Source organism: Alexandromys fortis, unplaced genomic scaffold (assembly GCF_014885135.2).
Source record: "Alexandromys fortis isolate MF-2015 unplaced genomic scaffold, M_Fortis_MF-2015_v1.1 scaffold_22, whole genome shotgun sequence".
Lineage (NCBI taxonomy): Eukaryota > Metazoa > Chordata > Mammalia > Rodentia > Cricetidae > Alexandromys > Alexandromys fortis.
Window position 1 is genome coordinate 10946322 of NW_026067900.1, and position 20637 is coordinate 10966958.

Here is a 20637-nt window from a genome sequence, read left to right on the forward strand (position 1 = left end):
TCTTCTGCATAAAATCCAGGGAAAACATACTACAGATTGTGTCAGGTAATGAACTGGAGTAGGAGGTCCTTCTGTATTTGTGTTGCTTTCATTGGTTGAATAAAGAAACTGCCTTGGCCTTTTGATAGGCGGAGTAGACAGAACAGAATGCTGGGAAGAAGGACAGTGTGGCAGATGCCATGGTTCTCCTGCCCGAGACGGACGCTAGTTAGACTCATGCTGGTAAGCCACAGTCAAGTGGCGATACAGATTATTAGAAATGGGTAAGATGTGAGAGTTAGCCAATAAGAGGCTGAAGATAATGGGCCAGGCAGTATTTGAATAAATACAGTTTCCGTATGGTTATTTCAGGGCTAAGCTAGCCGGGCGGACGGGACCAAAAGCAGGCCCTCTCACACAACAATGAACAAATTAAGTTCAGACCTACAATAAGTCCAGAACGCACTCACTACCTGTTATGTGTTTTAAGACTAACTTCTCCTGAATAATATAATCAAGTCAAGAACTCTGAAATAAGGAACAATGCACCCTCTGATACCGTGTTCACCGTCACCCACATGTGGAGACTAGTAAGTGCCCACTGTCAAGGGCACTGAAAAGTAAAGCTCTTCTCATCAATGCTTCTGATGCTGGAATTACCTCAGACACACCAAAAGAAATCCCATTACAAAAACCAAACTTCAAATGATCAGCAAGAAGAGAAAGTAGTTATTCCACGTCAAATATTGCAAAGGGAAGATGAAAACTAAAAGCAGCAGCGTGCTTGAGTCCAGCTAAGCCATGCTTGGACCAGCGAACCCTTCATAAATCTCAGGCACAGTAAGCATCCATTCTGTTTTCACAACACTGTGGGCAAAAGCCAAGTATTAACTTTCACTGCTAGCATTGAAAGCAAATACAAATAAAATACTTCTAAAATGCACCCTGACTGTCTTCTAGTAAGATCAAGATCATAATGCCCAAAGCAAAACGTTTCAGAGGAATATTTGTTCACTGACTGCTGCCTTCATCTCCCTAAAGCTGGCACAAGGAGAGGTCAGGCTCACTGTCCGGAAAGCATTCCCAGGCCTTGTAAACCAGGACTATAAACAAGAGCCACCAGATTTCAATTCCTCAGCTACTACTATAGTTCCTTAGAACATGCTCAGCGTGTGTGTGTGTGTGTGTGTGTGTGTGTGTGTGTGTGTACACGTAGGTAGAGGAACACAGTATGTGAAACAAGAAAGAACACTAAGTCTCACACAGGAAACTATGAAGGGAAGCCTGACAGATTGGTGACCTGCAGACATGACCCTTTTTACCACCGTGTTAAAGAGAACCATTGGACCCAAGTCTATGCGCCTCACACAGCAGAACCGCAGCAGTGCAGTAAGGGTTCTCACCCAGTGTTTTACACTGCCTCCGACACATGCATCAGCGATTCCGATGGGAATCCTTTCCTTCTGGTCATAATTAGCGTCATATAATATGTGTGAAGCGGAGCTGGGGGCTTTGTTTATATCCGCTGCATTCCTCACACAACGTCTGTGATGGATCTATCGCTCTCACTTAAAGCATTTAAAAACTGGAGGTTCAACAGTGCTAAGTAACTCCACAAGACCACATGGCCTTTAGAGAGGAGAAAAAAAACACGAACCTACATGCATATAACACCAAAGGTAATACAGCAGTGCTTCACATAGTGTGGCCCCAGACCATCCCCAATAGCTCCTGGGGCCCTTACCAGAGCTACAAGTTCCTGGTACCATCAAGAACCACCATGGTCCAAGGAAAAATGGACCAGATTCATGGGACCTGGGACCTAAGAATCCATTTCTTTAAGAAATCTCCAGCGCTCCTGAGAAAGCACTCGGTCTAAGAGGTTGTGTTGGTCCTATCCTGACCAGCAGAGACCAGCAACTCAGCTGTTGATTAAGAATACAAGAGGTCTGGCGGTGGGCCCAGTTTAAGTGTTCAACACACCATGCCACGGACCCACACACATGGTTGGTTAAAACCCCTTAGGAGAACCCATTTCCCCAAGATTTCTCCTCTGGAGGACAGCAACGCAATTGCACAATGATTTCAGAATTTCCAAGCAAGAATTGCATATTCATCTCCAACAACAACACAAACACCTTACTAAACTGTCTTTGGTAATGGGAATTCTAACTCTTCGTCACTTAATAAATACACCACACTGGAAAGCTAGTTTGCGAAAAAGTCATGTTGAAAATGGAGGAAACCAGCAGCCATTCCACCACGCGGGCCATGATAGTCAAGCCTCGGTGTCCCTCCGTGTCTGCCCTGAATTTGGGCTCACCAGTGAGTCAGCCTGTCATGACTTCATGGTCGCATCTCATGTGAGCACAGAACTAAATTTCCCAGCTGCTCCAGTCTGAGTCTCTAGACTCGGTTCTCTGAGCCAACCATCAAACGTATTTATTTACAAAGGGCCAGGACAAGCAAAGAAAAATGGCCAACGGCGTGCAGACGCAGCCTGAGAATGATTCCTAAAGAGTTCCAACACTGTTTAGAAACATGAATAAGTTCACAAAGGGGTTAAATTGAGGGGCAAAGCATCTACCTGGATGTGTAAGGCCCTTCCAGTTAACAATTCAGAGAAAGTTTCCCATATGTAGACACACCTCTGTTAATTCACTGAGTTCAAACACGTTAAGGAACTAGAACACAAAACTGTACTGAATCATTATATGGAAAAACTGACCTACATTTTAGCCAACTATCTTGAACTGAACTCTACAGAGAAACAAATCAGACAGATCACAAATGAAGAAGAAAGGGAAGAAAAGGCCGGGACAAGCAAAGGGAGGAAGTATGAACCAAGAAACAGCGGGGCTGAAGAGACACACGGGTCTGGAGTTCAGTTCCCAGAACCTATGTTAGCCGCTCACAGCCACCTGTAACTCCAGCTCGTGGGAACTGACACCTCTGGCCTCCGTGGACAACTGCACTCACAAACATAAGCTTACACACATACACATAACATAAAAATCACATCAATCTTTAAAAATAAACTAGAGAGCCAAAAAGAGGCCCTCAACATGAAGGGGGGAAAAGCAAGCTTAGGAGACATCAGGAACAAAATGGCTCCACATCCAGTCTACAGCTCCCTTGAGCCGCAGGCCTCAGATTACAATCGAGGCCTATTAGTTCCTACTGGAAACTAATTAGCTTCTAACTACTTTATCTTCAAAGTCGGATGAGATGACCAAAAAACGGCAAGATGTTCCAAGACTCCTGCACCTGACTCACGGGCACCACCCACTTCGCCTCCTTCTCCTAAAACCCAACTCGACCCTGGACTCTACAGCCCCCGGGGGCTTTTCCAAATTCTTGAGAAACTGGCGGTTGCTGAGTGCTTAAAAGTCAGGGCACTTCAGCACAAAAAATTATTTCCAAGGAGGAGGGGCAGGGTGGGGGAGTGTGGAGCGAAGCAGTGACAGCTTCACAGTGTGGGGACAGGCACTCAGTCCCACCTGGCCCTGCTGGGTGGGGCAGGTGGAGCTGTCCCTTGTGGGTGAGGCCTCTGGGTTCGCCACAGGTCTGTCTATAGTTAGCTTTTTGAAAGCTATAATTTGCCCACCTGGCCCTTCCATAAGTCATTGATTTTGCGGCTCCTGGTGGAGCTGACCTACCCACAGAGCAAGCACAACCACTCCTGGGCTTTCTGAAGGGCAATGGCCACCACGCCCCTCTGTCTGCTCCTTGCCTTCCAGCCATGAGTCACAAGCCGCTGGCCTCACCCAGAGCTTCCCACCCTTTCACAAGTCTTCAACAGTTCAGGTCTGGCTCACCCCGTGACATGTTCCACTTTCGCTCTGACTGCTTTCCTTCTCCGGGGGACTCCTTCCTTTATCCGCCCAGCCTACAGCACCCCATGCACCTTCCTATCAGACTCCTACAAGGTCTCACTCCCTCCTACCCCACCACCGCTCTTTACATAGGTGGGCCTGGGATCCACATCTTCCTTTCTCTATCAAGCTTGGATTGCTGAGCGCTTCAAGAAAACAAGCAGCAGAGGCCGGCAGCAGGAAAACTGCACAGCTGTCCAACAATACCCCGCCCTGACCTTCAGCTTCCAGAAGCCCCTCCCATGTTCAATCCCCACCTCGCTCACCTGTAGCCTGTGGCAGGCTGCTGCACCTGCACCGGGAGCCAAGTGGCTTCATCTTTACCTGCCCCCCTCATCCTGTCCCTTTTCTCACGTGCTGAGCCTGGGGAGCAGCCAGCTATCACAGGGTCTCTCTAGACTCCCTGGCTCTATGTTCCAAATCACCAGACTCTGGCCCTGCTTGACTTCCATACATTATCCATCTCTGTCCTTGTTCCCCTCCAATCTGTCCACAAGTTGCCGTTAGGATGTGGTTTCTAAGTTTATATCTTTCTAGACTCTCATTTACCCACGGCTTCAAGTGCATCTAGGCCAGCATCTCCTTAACGTCATTCCCTCTTGGTTCTGTGGTGTCCCCTGCCTGTGCTCGAGCTGCCCAGGACTCCCAGAGTGTCTGCTGAGACCGATCTACCTAACTGCCAGATTCCAACGCTAAGCCCGAGACACTGGGAAACAAGGGCTCTCACATCTTCACATGAACAGGTCTCGTCTCTGGCGGCTGGCAGACTGGGTCTTAACCTTGGTGAAGTCTTTTCTCGACTATGCCCTCTGCAAAGCCCTCAGTGTCGGCTTTAACAAAAGAACTTCCCCACATACCACATCAAGCTGACCTAAGGACCAAATCCTGAGTAGGTGCAGCCAGAGATAGCAGTTAACACACAGCTGTTATTGGTATTTCAAAAACTATAACTGTTTCCAGGGGGGGGTTATCTGGGATGTGGGCAGCAAAGGCTGTGGCTTCACAAACACTTCCTGCCTTTTGGCCATTTTACTCCTCATTAACACCCCTGCTAAGAGGCAAGGAGGAGCGGAAATGTCCTTCTGTCAACAGAATGACATTATCTTGACGTGTTATCTTAGGTGCTACTGCTGACCAGCAGGATCTGCGGACTCAGCAGTGGCCCTGATCTCTGTCACAGCTAAAACAGCTAACTCTTGCTATGGTTACCCTGGGCCAGCACTGCATAAAGCCTACAGTATACAGACACAGGCTGGAGAAACAAGGACACACTGGCCCCTGTACTGGTTGATTAACTAATCTATATTTATTTATTTATTTATTTATTTATTTATTTATTTATTTATCAACCTGGCACCTAGAGTTTTCTGAAAAGAAGACCTCAACTGGGAAAATACCTCCATCAGACTGACCTGTAGGCAAGTCTGCAGGACATTTTCTTCACTAATGAATGAGGTGGGAGGGCCCAGCCCACTGTGGACATCATCCCCTGGACAGATGATCCTGGGTTATATAAGAAAGCACACTGAGGTGGTCATGGGAAACAAGCCAGTAAGCAGCACTTCCCTCATGACTTCTGCTTCAATTCCTACCTCTAGATCCGTGAGTTCCTTCCTGCCCTAGGTAACATTTGAGGTCACAGAGACGCTTTCGTCTTCTTGTTGCTTTTAGAGTCACAGCCTTTATCACAGCAATAGAAGTGCAATCATTAAAGACTGCAGGAGAGACAGGAGACTTAAGAAGGCAGGAATCCCATTATGGGTGGTCTTGAACACAGGTCAAGGAGTTTACATGTCTGAACTATTCCACAAAAAAATAAAAGGCATTTTTCAGTACAATAGGTTTATTTGTTTTCTTTTGTGTCCTGTGATTCAGGCACTGAATTTCCCAATGCCTGGGACAGGCTCACATAAATCCAGACCTGATGACAGACAGGTAGAAAACAAACAGAGGCACAGCCGAGTCCCACCCTCCCACATAACCAGAGACATGAACCTTGAGTAGCTGGGGAAGCACAGAGACGTGCCTGGGGTGTGGCCTGAGGGGCTCTGCAGAGGAGGTGCCACGGGCATCCCAAGCAGAAGAGACAGCACAGGAAATCAGAGAAAGTCAAGTCATAAGCTGAGTGTATGGGACTTCAACTTTTGTAATACCCTACTTATTTAATTTTTGTTCTCTTGCAGAATTCCCCAGGCATATGGCAATAAAACCTAGCGGAAATATCTACATAGACAGTCATTCTTTTTTGTTTTGCACCATCTGAAAAAAGAAATCATTAGTGCTAAAGATGCTTTTTAGAAAACAGAAACACAGATGGTCTCTGTGTTTTGGCAGAAGACAGAAAGTTAAGGAGACACAACAGCTACCTGCTATCCCATGATGGGAAAGGCAGGTATATGCAAGGAGCCAGCAGGCTCAGCAGGCTGTGCTACCTGCCTTCCACACACTTCACCCACTGCGGACACGGCACTTCTACCCTCCTGATGCCTACTCCCCACTATCTACTTCTCACTAAGAGGAGTCAGGCACTGTTAACCCTAGCCTCTCTGATGGCTACCACAGGCCACTGACTACCCATGCCTTCCCTTTCTGCGTAGGAGGCAAGTGACCTACTAACCTAGCACCATTACCTTCAGGTTCCTGGATGTGTGAGGTCACCAAATGCCTCTTTAACCAGAGGCGCTTCAGCAGAACTTCTGCTATTTGTGGTTTAGAGGATTCCGAATGCACTCCTGTCTGCAGGACTGCACGCTAGTGTGTAAAAGGGCCAGAGAACTGAAACCACGAGTTACGTGCTGCCTGCCCTCAACCTTAGACATAAACCTAAACAGTGAATATGACACTTCAGAATGCCTAACGCTCTTAGACGACTCGATGAAATGCAGATCACAAGCAGTACCCTCTGCCATATTTACATTCAAAATAATCTTTCCATAGATTTTCTTTTCTATTTTCTTTTCTTCTTTTTTTTTACGCATAAGCTACTAAAGAAGGGTAAAAGGAAAGTCAAGTTGGAAATCCAGGGTCTAATAAGCTTTTAGTGAATCACAACAGTTAGAGAAAACTCACCACAGTCCCCAACCTTGCCATGTTAGAGCGAAGTTATGGAAAACAGACATGTGAGTGTAACATGCTATTAGCTAGGCTGGGTGGCTTTATCTGAATCTGAAACATCCCTATGGGCTGTGTTTGGTACACTGGCTGCATCTCCAATGTTAAGTTTTTGAAAGAAGTAGAGCTTTTACAGATGGAGGCTGATTGGGAACAATGGGCCACTGGGGTCAGGCCCATAAAGGGCCTACCCTTGTCCATGGTTCCAGTTTTCTCAGCTTCCTAGTCTTCACAATGCTCCGTCTCTCAAGAATCAACTCTACCCTGCCATCCCTGCTCCAGGAGGGTGAAACCCTGAAGCTGTTAGCCCACCAAACCTTTGCTCCTCAAGCAAATCCCTGTCTCCCAGGGATTTCTGTCACAGCAAGGGCCGTGGGAGCTACTACCAAACACTCATTTTTATTCATTAATAGCACCCAGCAGTAGCAGTATGGGGATGTGTGCATTTCCAGAAGATACAGTAGGACCCACTTTTCAGTACTGGCAGGCATGGTCAAGACCGAAGACTGTCTCAAGTCAATGTTGTGATGCCATGGTTTGCAAACAGGGAGCCGACTTCCAGTATGGCAGAGTTAGAGTGGGCACTGCTCTGACAAAGCAGTATACAATTCCTATCATCTCTAACAAATGGGCTTTCACTGGAAAAACGGGTGAGGATCTGATTGCTAGCTATCTCCTGAGGTGAGGGTTCCAGACCAAAGAATAGATGCCACTAACCTTCGAGAGATTGTGCATGAATGAGCTCGTTAATGCTTGGTGACCTGATTCTGAAGGTGATCTCTCAGCTCAGGGCTCTTCCTCTTAATGACGCAACAACGGCCAAACATTGTGAGTCTCTTTGCTGCCCTTTACAGGACAGACGGGGACTCCTGGCTCAGCAGGGGCTTTCGATGGGTTTGACCTCGAGGCAGGAAGATCCAGTGGTGAAGAGCCTACATCTTCAAGTGCCAGCTCTGCTACCTAACAGTTGGGTGTCAAGTTGTTTGGGGTCTCTGTGTCCCCGTGTCCTGTCTGTAGGAAAAAGCTACTTGATGTGAAATGAGGACATGGGCTTTCCAAGCATGGACTGTGTCACTCACAGGGAGAATTCAGAACAGACTGGGGCACCGTCCCAGAACACATCAGTGTTTGTGTGATTCTCATCACAGGCCTTCCCCCACTGCTAGGTCTCTTTAAAACCCCCACCAGGACTCAAGATACTCAGCACTTCCTACACAGCTGAGTTCACGTATCCTCTGTGAGATCAGCGAGATCGCACGCCTACCACATGCCAGACACCAAGCGATGACAAGCAAACACTGTCACCTTAATTCCCCACTGGTACCCATCCCGTGCCAAGACTTTAGAGCACCAAGCTCATCGTCTGCTGTGCTGGAGTAGTGGCTGCCTGCCATGCGTTAGGACAAGAGTCACTTTTCTGAAGGGGCCTTGTGAGAAGCAGGAACCTCCACAGACGTACTCTCTGCGGCATTTCTGCTTTGCAGCTTTTTGGGTTTTTTAACTTTCTTTTTATTTATTCTTTGTGTCTTTCACATCATACATCTCCATCCCATTCATTTCCTAACCCCCCCCACACACACACACAAAATAAAATGATAGCTTTAAAAAAAAATCAAAGATCTGTACTTGCTTATCTGGCTTACCTGTGGTTCCAGAGACACCGATTCTATCTACCCTGATGGAAAGAACAGAGCCTAAGCAGGGCCAGCACTCAGTGAATACCCGGAGGGAATAAGGAAAGGTCCAGAGGCCAGTGAGGAAGCAGGGAAGTCCTAACCCAGCCCCCGCTCCTGAGCCAGGATGCCTCTGCTGCCCGGCACCAACATCCTGTCAGAGCTGGTACTTATTCCTGAAGAGCACAGAACTACGGCCTGAAAAGCCTTGGGCAGACCCTGATCCATTGACATTCCTAACGATCTCTTCCTGAACCGGAGTTCCCAAATCTATTCTCTTGGTATCAAGCCAACCTCAGGGAGGGCCACCACCTCTGACTTGAGCTAACTTACTAAAGACACAAGAAGTCCTAGCCAAATCCCCCAGCTCCTTGTAGCTTTAAAAGCTGAGGGAAGAAAAAAAAAAAACTGACAGACACGTAGCAGTCAGTGTGTGTGGGCTGGGAAGAGATGCGCAGGCCCCCATGTGTGTGAGGTATGCACGCTAACCAGAGGAAATCTGCTGGTATTTCTTTCTTAATTGACTCTGGGAATCAACAATGACCACAGAAAGATGCTCATCTGGAAAAGTTTTGTCTGATTATCAAATGCTTGGCTACAATAATTAAGCCTAGATTTGGGGTTCCACTCACCTCACCAAGCACCCCCTGAAGCAAGTGCACACCTATGGCACTGTTCTCTGAAAGGTCTTCCTGGAATAGCAACTTCTGAATTAGCAACTGAGAAAGTCAGAACACAAAAGGACCGTACATCATCGACATCCTCCACCATTCATGTAGAGAACTGGGCGAGGACAAGGACCAAGAGTTCTCTCCTAAGTCAGTGCTGTCTTTCCTCCATCATCATGGTCCACATGTACGGCAGGAGCTGCTGACAGTCAAGATTCTTAGTATAATCTTCAGTCTCACATTTACAGGTGTCATCAAAACCCACTGTGTGTGTGTGCGAGAGAGAGAGAGAAAGAGAGAGAGAGAGAGAGAGAGAGAGAGAGAGAGAGAGAGAGAGAACGAACATGAGTGATTGAGGACAACCTCAAGAGTCGGCCCTTGTCTGCTGTCCTGTTAGAAACAGGTTTTGTTGTTTCCTACTGCCTTGTGAGCAGCTGTCCTGTGAGCTTCAGCTCTCCCTACCCCACCTCCTGGTAGAAGACAAGCTGCCAAGCTTGGGTGCCAAGCACCACACCCGCTGAGCAATCTCTCCGACCTCCAAATCCATTAACTTCATTCACTCCCCCAAAAGGGCCACAAATTTCCTCAAGAACATTTTCAAGTATCTAGCTGATGTCTTCTCTATGCTAGCTGCTTTAATGAAAAGTAGAAGCAAACACTTGGGGGGGGGGGCTTCCATCATTTGCTTTAAAGGAAAACAGGGCTGTTTACAGACAAGAGCAGTATGGGTGGACTCCACAGACCACAGAGGAGAAGGAAAAGGTTCCTCCTGATCTCTGTCCCGAAGGATCGGAGCACTGAAACAGGAGATCCAAGTGGAGCAGCAAAGATTCAGTCACCGACAGGAAGCCTCACAGCATGAGACAGTGTTAGTGACTCAGGGCAGCTGGCTATTGTGCAGCACAGGTGCAAGTTGCAAAAAGGGCAGGAGAAAGCAGATGACAAGAATGTTGCCAAACTTACCCTGCAAGTGCAGGGAGGCCACACTGAAGACGCCACTCTTACATCTGTGTCTCAATCATTCTGACCAAGTATTGAGAAAGGACTCAAAGGCCTGGGCTTCTAACACTAAACAATCAACATCGATAAGGGTAAAATCGCATTGTCTTTTCCTATCTGCCAGCTACCATTACCCATAGTGTATAGGTGTTAGCACAGTTAATCTTCAAACAACTCTACGGGGTGAGGACTCCACTCCTTTCTTTCCAAAGATGATCAAACCGAGGCACAGGCTCAGTACAGATTTAGCTGTTTGTCAAGTCTCACAGCTCCAACAGTTCCCCAGCTGCCATGCATACTTTCTCTTCAAGCCACGGGTTCAGGCCTGCACGGGGCCACAGTGGAGAGAGGAAGGCTGGGGTACTGACTCACGGTCATTGCAACAAGGGGATGCCCAAGATTTGTGCTGCTAGACATCCTCCACACAACTGTCACCTCGCTCTGGGAACAGAACCATGTCAACTCAGGCCATCTTTTCTCCTAACACAGTATTGTGTCATCTGCAGTGCCAGGTCCACTGTCAGGCCCTCTGAGCTCAGATGCGGAGAAAGCCAGAGCAATGAGCTCTTCCGGAGGCTCACAGCAATGCTTGGCCTTCAGCACCATGGGACACTGAACTTCTTTGCCTGAGAACAGAGGGTTGGCTCCGTGAAGACAAGCATTAAAAGCTTTCTCCCAGAGACCTGGCATAAACCTCTGACCAACCTGACTGGAGCCTACCCAAGGGCTCCTCTGGAAGAGAATCTCCAGCCTGGGAGAGAAACTGCAAGTACACTCTGTTTCATCATCCAACGATTATTCTTTAAATTCCTTCTCAAGACATATTTGCCCAAGCATACAATATAATCTGTACCAGCCATTTAAACCAGCATGGTTCATCACTGAAAGTAATTAGAAGCAACTCAAATACCTAACAGTAGGAGAACAATTTTTTAAAATGATTATGTAAAGCCCAATTGAAAGCTACATCGATGTTAACCTATAACACACATTGATATGGAAAATGTCCAAGATACAGCGGGAAACAAGAACAAGGACCCAGCAATCATTCGTGATGGAGGAGTCCTCTTTTTGTTTAAATGATAACACGCAGCCACATATGAAGAAGAAGAAATCCCTCCTAAGAATCCTTTATTTCCTTTCTTCTTTCTCTTTTTTTCTTTTTGCTGTTTTTGTTTTTAATACACTGCCTTCCTACCTAGCCCAGGCTAGCCTTAAACTCCCAAACCTCCTAGCCCAGGCTAGTCTTAAACTCCCAAACCTCCTAGCCCAGGCTAGTCTGAAACTCCCAAACCTCCTAGCCCAGCTTCCCAAGTACTGGCATTACTGCTGTGGCAAGGTTAAGAATATGTTCTTTTAAGAGTGAATGTTTAGAGCTAGAGGGGTGGCTCAGTGGTTAAAAGCACTTGTTGCTCTTCCAAGGGACCTGGGTTTGATTTCCAGCACCCAAATGCTGGTTCACAACCATCTATAACTCTGGCATACACAGGTACACAGATACACACACAAGCAAACTCCCGTACACATACAAGAAAAGGGAGGGTTTGCACCATGCGGAAATGACGAAGCAGTGAGTCAACAGGCATGGTGCCGAGTCTGCATCCATCGGTCTGTGATTCCTGTGCACACTGCAACACCACCCTGGGCTCCAAAACTTAGCAATCGTTATTCATTCTTCAAAAATAGTTTTAAAGAAAGATAAACCTGCTAATGGATGATATCACAACAAGAAAAATGGGTTCTTTTTTTTTTTTAATCCAAGCATCGAACTCAAATCAATCTCATCAGAAAAACAAAACAAGTTGACACCACAGCCCACACTCAGCCATAGCAACAGCATGAAGACAGAGGTGTGGAGCCAGCATTTTCCAAACAAGCCGATCAGCTTGAACTCACGTCACATCCTGAATGGTCTGGAAGCCACATCTGGCCCTCACAACTACCCATCTAAGCTAGAGCCCTTACCCTCCAGCCCAAGTTGACTACTCCTCTTAATTATGTTTTCCAAAGAAGCAGGCACGAACTGCGGCAAGAAGGGGCCACAGAGGTCCCATCTAGTCAAACCATCAAGAAATCAGCTAGACAACTCCATAATTAGAAATAACACCTCCTCCCACCCAAATGAGGCAAATTCATTCCTTGAGGTTCCTAGAAACAAAAAATACCACCCCACCCCTGAGTGAGTCAAGTCTCTGGATTCTAGAAGTTTTACCTTTCATAAGTAAACTCTCCAACAATAATGATCAGGGCAAACACCCTCCAAGGACTCCACGGTATTTGAAACTTCTCTCTCTCTCTCTCTCTCTCTCTCTCTCTCTCTCTCTCTCTCTCTCACACACACACACACACACACACGTGCGCACGCACGCATACTAGAACATGCAACATAAATTACCATTCTTGTCCACTAATTACACCTAAGAGAAAGTTAATGGCCATCCAGAAGATCCTCCTGTGCACTTACCAAGGCCTGACCCATGATTTTCACCCTTCACGCAGCTCTCGGGGCAGAAGACAAGCGTGACTTCTAGCCCTGCACTTGGAATGGAAACTTACAGCTGTCAAACTTGCCCTTGACCTCCTGAACACTCCCCAGCTGCCCATCACACACTGCAGCCCTCCCTTCCTTGCTTGCGACTGTCACTACTGATACTGCTGGCATTCTATAAAGACAGCAGCGTTTTAACCCCTAAATTTCAAGTCTGTTAAAAGTTCAGGGCACTTATATAGAGGTACTCAGATCTATACAGAGAGAGATGTATTCGTGTTTCCCAGGAAAATAAAGCCCATGGAGTCACCAAGGTCACTATGGGTACACTTTTATAAACATGGTGGCCACATTTACCTGAAAATAGAAAAAGGTAACAAATTCTTCCTACCCACAACACATCTGGGTGGCCATTTTCCTCTCAAGGCAAAGCCTACGTACAAAACTCACAGTGTTTTAGTAAATGCAGGCATCCCACATCAACAAAAGAAAGCCAAACTCCAGGTGGGTGAGCAGGACACAAAGGTGATACAGCAGACTAACAAAGGTGATACAGCGTAACTCCCAGGAGGAACGGTCTCAGGGCCTTGTCCCCGGTCTTCCTACAAGGATGCCAAAAGTCCTCCAGCTGCACCATGCAAGGGTTCCTGACTCATCTCCCAGAAATCCTCTACCCCCAGAAATCACCTTCCTAAGACAATAACTCAACTCAAAGTACCTAAGATGCCCAGGGCAGAGCTCAACTCGACTGTGGTGTGATTCCACCACTCAGGCGGCCCCCTCAGTCGCCACACCTGGAACGGTGCCCAATGCATTTCTTCCCTTCGTTTAGCCTATTCTGAATGGCCTCCTCTAAAGCCTCTCTCAATTTCCCCCAAAGTATGAAACTCCTCAAAGCTGAAAAAGCCTCCTACAGAGGCTTCTACTCGCCCCAGGCCCCAGCCTGCCAGGTAGGTGATGTGGGGGGGAGGGATCCAAATGTTCCCATGCCTCTTAAGTTTCTTAAGCCTTTTTCTGCATTTGGAAAACTGAAGTTATAATGACTACAATGATTTGTTATACGGCGTAAGAAAAATGATTTCTGGAAAGACCCTACTACAAAATTTGGAACTTAGTAAGGAGTAGCTATAATAATTATGTCACGGCTACTATCCAACCTGAGAAAATTACAACTTCTAAGTGTAGGGAATGAGGAAATCTATGGGGAAGGTGTGAACCAACACAGAAAACAATCAGAAAGCAATTAAGTGCTAAACTGTAAAGTAATAGCAGGATGTCTGAGAAAGGAACTGTTTCTCTACTTGATAAATGTGTGTATCAGTAGGTATTATTCTTCTTTGCTGTAAACATTCACATTCCTTAAACGTGAAATTGGTCTTTTATTGAATAATTGAGTTATTTTTATTATACACCCAATTAAGCATATAGGTGTGTCATCCCTATTCTTAGCTCTTACATAAACTATTAAGTAAAACAATCTAAAAATCTAATAAAGACAAGAAAGGAGACCTCGATGGTAACTTGGCATCACGGAGCAATTGCACAATGTTGTAGATGCTACCCGGCTATTGACAATGTAGTAAATAATATTAACCAGGTGCAAGGGCTTGGGTTTTAATTCTAAGCAACTACCCCACGGGGGCTGTTACCCTTTCAGCTCCTGTCATTTCTCTCTGAGGAAGCACAGCATACGCTCTGCTCATCCAACTGCAGGCATCACCTCCCTCTCCCACGGCCACATCTACTCTCCTCCCATTAGCTATAAACAATGAAAGGAGCAGTCAGGGGGATAGGCAATAATCACTCATTTATAAAGTCATCTAAACATTACAGGATGTGTGATTTTTTTTAATTGCTGAAAATAATATCAAAACTTTAATTTGGGTTTAACAAACTCCAGGGAGGGGGAATGGTTCTTAAAACTTCAGTTAGAAACACAGTAATAGTAAGTTCTTGCCATAGTATTCAGAAATAGGTTGCGTTTGCACGGTTCTACATCCTCAGACTACACTGTAAAGAGAGCAGTGCTCTAACACATGCAGAAATTAAGGCTGGAGAAAAGTATCCAAGACACAGAGCTCTGTCTTGAATGCTCTAAATCCAGCATGTGGGCCCCACTGCCCCTTCATGACACAACCCAAAGAGCCTTGGTAAAAGATAACCAAAAAGCCATATGGATCCAGGTGAAACCAAGAAGGTGGGCACTAGAAACTGAAAGATGGCATTTTAAGAGAAAACAACAAACCATGATGACAAGACAGACCAGGAACCAACCTGTTAAATATATAGACCTTGGAAACAGGAAGAATGGCGACCCCATCCCTCAGAAATGGAACTGCAAGGAGAAACAGCACCTCCAAAGAGAAGACTTAACTGGAACATGGCTAACTTGCTCTAAGTGGGGAGACAGCCCCTTGCCTGAGCAAGCTACAACTGCTGAAAATGAACTCATAATCATGGCAAGTGTCCATGTGTAAGGATGGTTTCAAAGATGTCAAAGACGGCACAAGAGAGATGGAAGACAAAGCCTTCCAAGGAAGGACAGGGATTCTCAAAGAAAGGTGCTGACTGACGTCTCAACAGAGTAGCAAGGCAGCCACAGGAAGGGGAATTATGATGGCCAAGGTAAGGCAGACTTCTGAAGACAACACATGAGGAGTCTTCTATGGAACAAGCACTTGAGGGCCCACAGCGTACCACATGTGTCCCAGGTTCAGCCATGAACAACCCTGCCCTCATGGAGGTAACGATTCAGTTGGTTAGACACACAAGGAACACATAAAACATGTAAGGTTTATGCTTAGGTCATGGTAACTGCTCTAGAACTAGAAGACAAGTGAGGATGTGAAGGAATGATGGGAGGAGGATGGGTGTTGGAAACACTTTCATCGGGCAATCAACCAAAGACTAGCAAAAGGCAAAGAGGAGACAATAGAAAATTCTAGAAAAGTAACTGTTTATTGAGCAAGACCTACTGGGTACAAGGGTAAGGTTCCATGCTTACAGGAGAGAATGAAAGCATGCAGGCACTTTAAGAGGGCAAGAGAGAGAGACTGTCTTAGTGCAGACACCAAAAGAATCTAGCTGGCAGGGACAGGTGACGCAGAAGCCGCAGACAGACGGAACCACTGTCACCCAACCAAAGCCAAGCTCAAGATGAGGGTGCTGACCCTTGGCCTGCACTGTCGAGAAGCCACCGCTTAGCTGACCCACTTCTGAGGCAGAGTAGGTGAGTGACAACACGTCTGTGGCTGTCGAGTGGGCTGACGGAGGGCGCTGCCCTCTCCGGCCCCGTCATCAGCCTCTCCACAGGGCTGTGATCAGCTCGGAAGGATCACAGCTTCTTTAATCTAACTACTAAGTAATGGTGCTTCAATAAATGTTTAACAAGGCCAAGTTTAAATCACATGACTCAAAAAGGCGGGACTGAGTAGCTCAAGGTTTGATGGACTTGAGAAACAGAATGAGCCAGACTCATGCTGCCTGTTCAGGGTGACTGCAGTTGTCTGGCAGTTCGGTAAGTGGGGGGAGCCAGAGACTGCATCTAATACAGTGCAGAGCCCTGAGAAAAATTACTGCAATTCCCCGTCTCAATTTGTAAATGAGAATGTGGGGCAAATGAGAGGTTGCAGGCTTTTCCGTGGAGACTAGGTGCCTATCATTATCCCAAAGCCTACTGCCCAGGTAGAGGGGCAGGCCTCCCTTTTGGCTGTGCTCCCAAATTATAGGCAATAAAACATACAGCTGGGTATGGCCACCACACTAGGGACCTTTGAAGCTGTCCATCAAGAGTGGTGATACGGTGGTGGGGAGACAGGAATTTGGGGGAGCAGTGAGCAACAGTAATGAGTTATACGATCTCAAACACCAACAGTGGCCAGCCCAAGGAAAAGCTGAATGAAACAAACAGGCACATACAATCCCACTGTCACAGTGAAATAAGACAGAGAGAAATCCACTTTACGGGACCACGATCTGAGGCTGTGAGAGCAATACTTCCCAATAAGGAAGGCCATCCTTCAGTTTTGAAATGTTTGTTCACTCTATTTACAGAATGCCATCAGACTTGCGTTGTCGTTGCCCAATACCTGAGCCGTCCAAAACTCTCAGTCCCCTACGCCAAGCAAACTTCTGCGGCACTACAGGAAATCTCACAAACTGCGGAAGGCAATGAAGGGCCAATCCAAAGACAGCTTCCAATTCCACAATAAAACACAAAAGCTACAGCCAAGTTGATCGTTAAGAGCTTTTTACTAAGTCTTTTAATAACTGCATTTCAAATCCCTTGAAAAGCATTAAAGTCACTTTTCCTATGTTTCAAAAATTATACAACTTAAAGCACTGAGCTTACCACTTAAGTAGAACATAGTGAGGCTAAAAACTTGATCATGTGTTTGAAAATGCCTGCAAAATCAGACATGCCTGAGGGAACTGGATGGTTTTCCTACTGAATTAAACTGGGGGGGGGGGGGAGGTTGCCCTGTTCCTGGTGAGGGGAATTTTTGGGATTACACACAGGCAGTCATGGGAACCAAGGAAACTTAATTCAAGGGGAGCATCACTTGAGATGTTGAGAAAAACATAGTTCAGATTTTCTAAACTCTGTCCGCGCTGGAGATCGTTATCAGCCCGTGTTCCAACAAACAAGAACATCTGACCAGAACGTCTTTGAAAATGACAGGGCTTTAGCGTTACCAAAGGACAAACAAGGTATTTGCACTGCGAGGCTCCGGCCTTTAGGCTCTCTCCCCGCCCCCCAGCAGTCTTCCATTTCCTGAACCTTTGGATTGCCACAGGCTTACTTCCTACCTACACTTGGGTTTGGGATGCCTTCTCCTTTAACAGTTAAAGCTAAAGTCCTGAGGCAAATTCAAGGGTTAAAAGTTCAGCGTCTACCCCTGCCCCGACCCTCCTAAAAGCACAATCAGCATCTGTCACCGGACAAGTTTGGTCCGGCAAATGATTAATTTTTCGTAAACAACTCTGAATAGGTACGGCATCAGTGAGTGTTAGGAAAAACCCAAACAAGCTCCGCTGAGGCTCAGGGACAGAGAGGAGGCAGCAGGGCTGACTCGCAGCGGGAGCCACTGCCACATTCAAGGCAGTTCCAACCACGCAACAGGTCCATGCACGCAGTGCCCCAGCGGCGGGCACCTGGCCACCAGCACCAGCTCTCCTGCCCAGCACCCCAATGCCGCCAAGGGGCCAGGGGAGCCGACGAAGCGCCGTCTCTCCAGGGCACAGCCCATAAAGATAAGGCCAGGAGCACATTCCTTACAGATGCCAAGATACGGAGGCTTACTTGCGCGCTGCCAGGTCCCAAATGTCCTCTGGGACCTGTTTTAGCCCAAAGAGAGGCGCTCCGGGCCACTGGCCCGGGAACTGGCGGCCAGCCGACCGGCCCTGGGGCGTGATGGGGCGCATGGTCGCCCCCAGCTGGGAACAGTGTGAGCTACCTGGCTTCTACCTAACAGGCGTTAGTTCCCAAAGCTACTTTAATGGACCAGAACCTCTCTCCACTCGCCAAGTAACTACTTGTTAAATACCAAGTCTTTCGGTATAAATGAAAAAGAACTTTTATTGGCGGATGGGGTTCGGGAAGCAAGGAGGGATGGGGACGGCTGACGGCAGTCGTGGTTGGTTCCCCGCTGGCCAGGCTCTGCTGGAGCCAAGCAGTCAGCGGAGGAGCGCGCAGACCGGGCCGCCGCGCCAGGTGAGGCGGGCACTCACCTCGGGGAGCTCCCGGAGCTGGTTGGCGTCCAGCAGCAGCTCCTCCAGGCTGCGGGCATAGCGGTAAATCTCCTCGGGGACGTAGACCAGCGAGCAGTGGCGCTTGTCGATGGCCTCCACATGACGGTTGCACCGCCACAGGGGAATGCAGTGGAACATCGCCGCCCGCGCCGCTGCCGCCGCCGGAGCCGTGTCCCGAGCCGCGGAGCCCGGGGCTCGGAGCCCGCTCCGCCCGGCCGCCCCGCTGCTCCGCGCTCGTTGCTGGCCCCAGGCTCGCTCGCGCCTCGCAGGGGCTCCACGGTCCCGAACGCCCGGAGGAAGCCACGGGAACCCGTGCCGCGTCCCGCGCCTTCGCTACGGAGGACCGTCCCCTCCCACCTCCCCCTCCGCTGCGCTCCGCTTCCTACTCGCGGCTGCCGCACACTGGGCATGCGCACACAGCCGCACGCGGAGGGCGTGTCCCGGCCGGGGATGCTCCGCTCCGGGTTTTCCTGGAGACCCGGTTCCCGGGAGGGTCGGGGAGAACCGGGGCTCCTGCGGTCCCTTCCTAGCGGCAATTTGAACAGCGTGGGGCTCTGGAGGGAACCGCGCTCTAAAAAGGACCAGAGGAGGACAGGGACCGAAGGCCAGAGAGAGATCCAACAACTTCCGAGTTTTAGTTTTACTCACTGTACCTCTTCGTTTTGCTCCCCTTCCCCAAAACAACTTTCCCTTCCGGGGTCAGGAAGTACCGCCCCGCAGCGTACCTTGAGCCTGGGGTAGCGCTGGAGCCGAATCTGGCTTTCCGACACCCCCCACCCCCTTGTGTCCTGCGTCTGCTCACACGTCGGCGGACTCCACGCCCTGAAAGCATCTTCAGTTACCCAGGTTTATCTGAGATGTAAGCATCATCCCCTTCTTGGTGCTACCAAAAGCGTGGGTGTCAGAATCTTCAATATCTTCTAAAAGATGCTCCAGGAAGAAAGGAGCTGGCTAAGATGCAATTCTGGGCAAGTTCTACTTCGACCAAATGTGCCTTGGGGCCTAACCTGGGCTGAAGAAGTACAGAAGGGACTGGTCCAGGAGGCCAAATGAGCCTCCTGCACCTGCCTCCTGTGTTTCCTCCACGGCCCCCTACTCCATACAGAGGGGGAGACTGCAACCCAAGTAATAGCTTTCGGAATGAGGAGCGTGACTCTTCCTTTGCCCCTAACACCTCTTCATTAGCATAGCCAGATTCTTGAACCATCCATTCCCTCCTGTTGATCACCAGTCACGATCTCAGAATAGACCAGACATTCCTTCACCAACGGTTGTTGATCCGGTCTAGACCAAACACGGTAACAATGGACTGTTTTAAGAATCTCCTCCGATTCCCCACCCAGCAACGGAAGCCCTATGCTCCCACAGCTCAAATCTGGAAAAGACTGGAAGGTGAGCAAGCGTAGTGACCAAGGCAGAATTTGCCCTAACCCCTTTTTAATTGTCTCTTCAGTCCTTCTACCTACACAGGGCACTTTGCCCAAGTGGAGAGAGGAAGGGACGCATAACCATCTCATCTCTATCAGGAGGGCCTCTTAATTGAAGAGGGAAAAAAATCCACTTTTGTTTCTACCTCAGGATTACCAGCAAGGCCTGCTGGTTACAGCCCGTGCCTAATTCCTGCCGCTCTCCGTTTGTGCTGACTTGATTCTGGCATTCTTGAGGAGGACTTTGAGCCTCCACTCCTCCTTCATTCTTGCATTCCAGAAGCATGCATGAAACCCATTTTTCTGCCACCTCCCGTGGAAAAATTTGGTTTCTGATTGAGACATCCAAGAAAATACCTCATCAACTTTGCGGGTTTTCCAACTGCTTTTTGAAAAATTATAGAAAGCTGACCTACTCGGTTTAATGTTGCTTTTTCAGAGATATTTGCACTAGATTATTTATGATATATGTATTTCTAAAATATGGCTGGACTTTTAAGAATCCCACCCTGAAAAAGCATTCCTGTGCTTCTCTGTGTTGCGATCTATGTATCTTCTTATTTCCAAAGACACTGCAGCCTTTCTAACAGCAGACACTCTCACCGGCTTTGCAGATTCTGAGAACTACCAGGGTCCACATGACTTAACTGCCAGATTTGTGTTCAT

General features: G+C 47.9%; 1 protein-coding gene across 1 annotated transcript in view; it reads right to left on the minus strand.

Annotated features, from left to right (window-relative positions):
• The window catches only part of Lrrc1 (leucine rich repeat containing 1), a 110272-nt gene extending 91435 nt beyond the window's left edge, over positions 1–18837 (minus strand). Inside the window, exon 1 of the mRNA XM_050124493.1 lies at positions 18524–18837. Within this exon, the coding sequence (XP_049980450.1) occupies positions 18524–18682 (159 nt within the window). The 5' untranslated portion in view covers positions 18683–18837. The remainder of the gene's footprint in view (positions 1–18523) is intronic.
• Positions 18838–20637: the final 1800 nt, after the last annotated feature.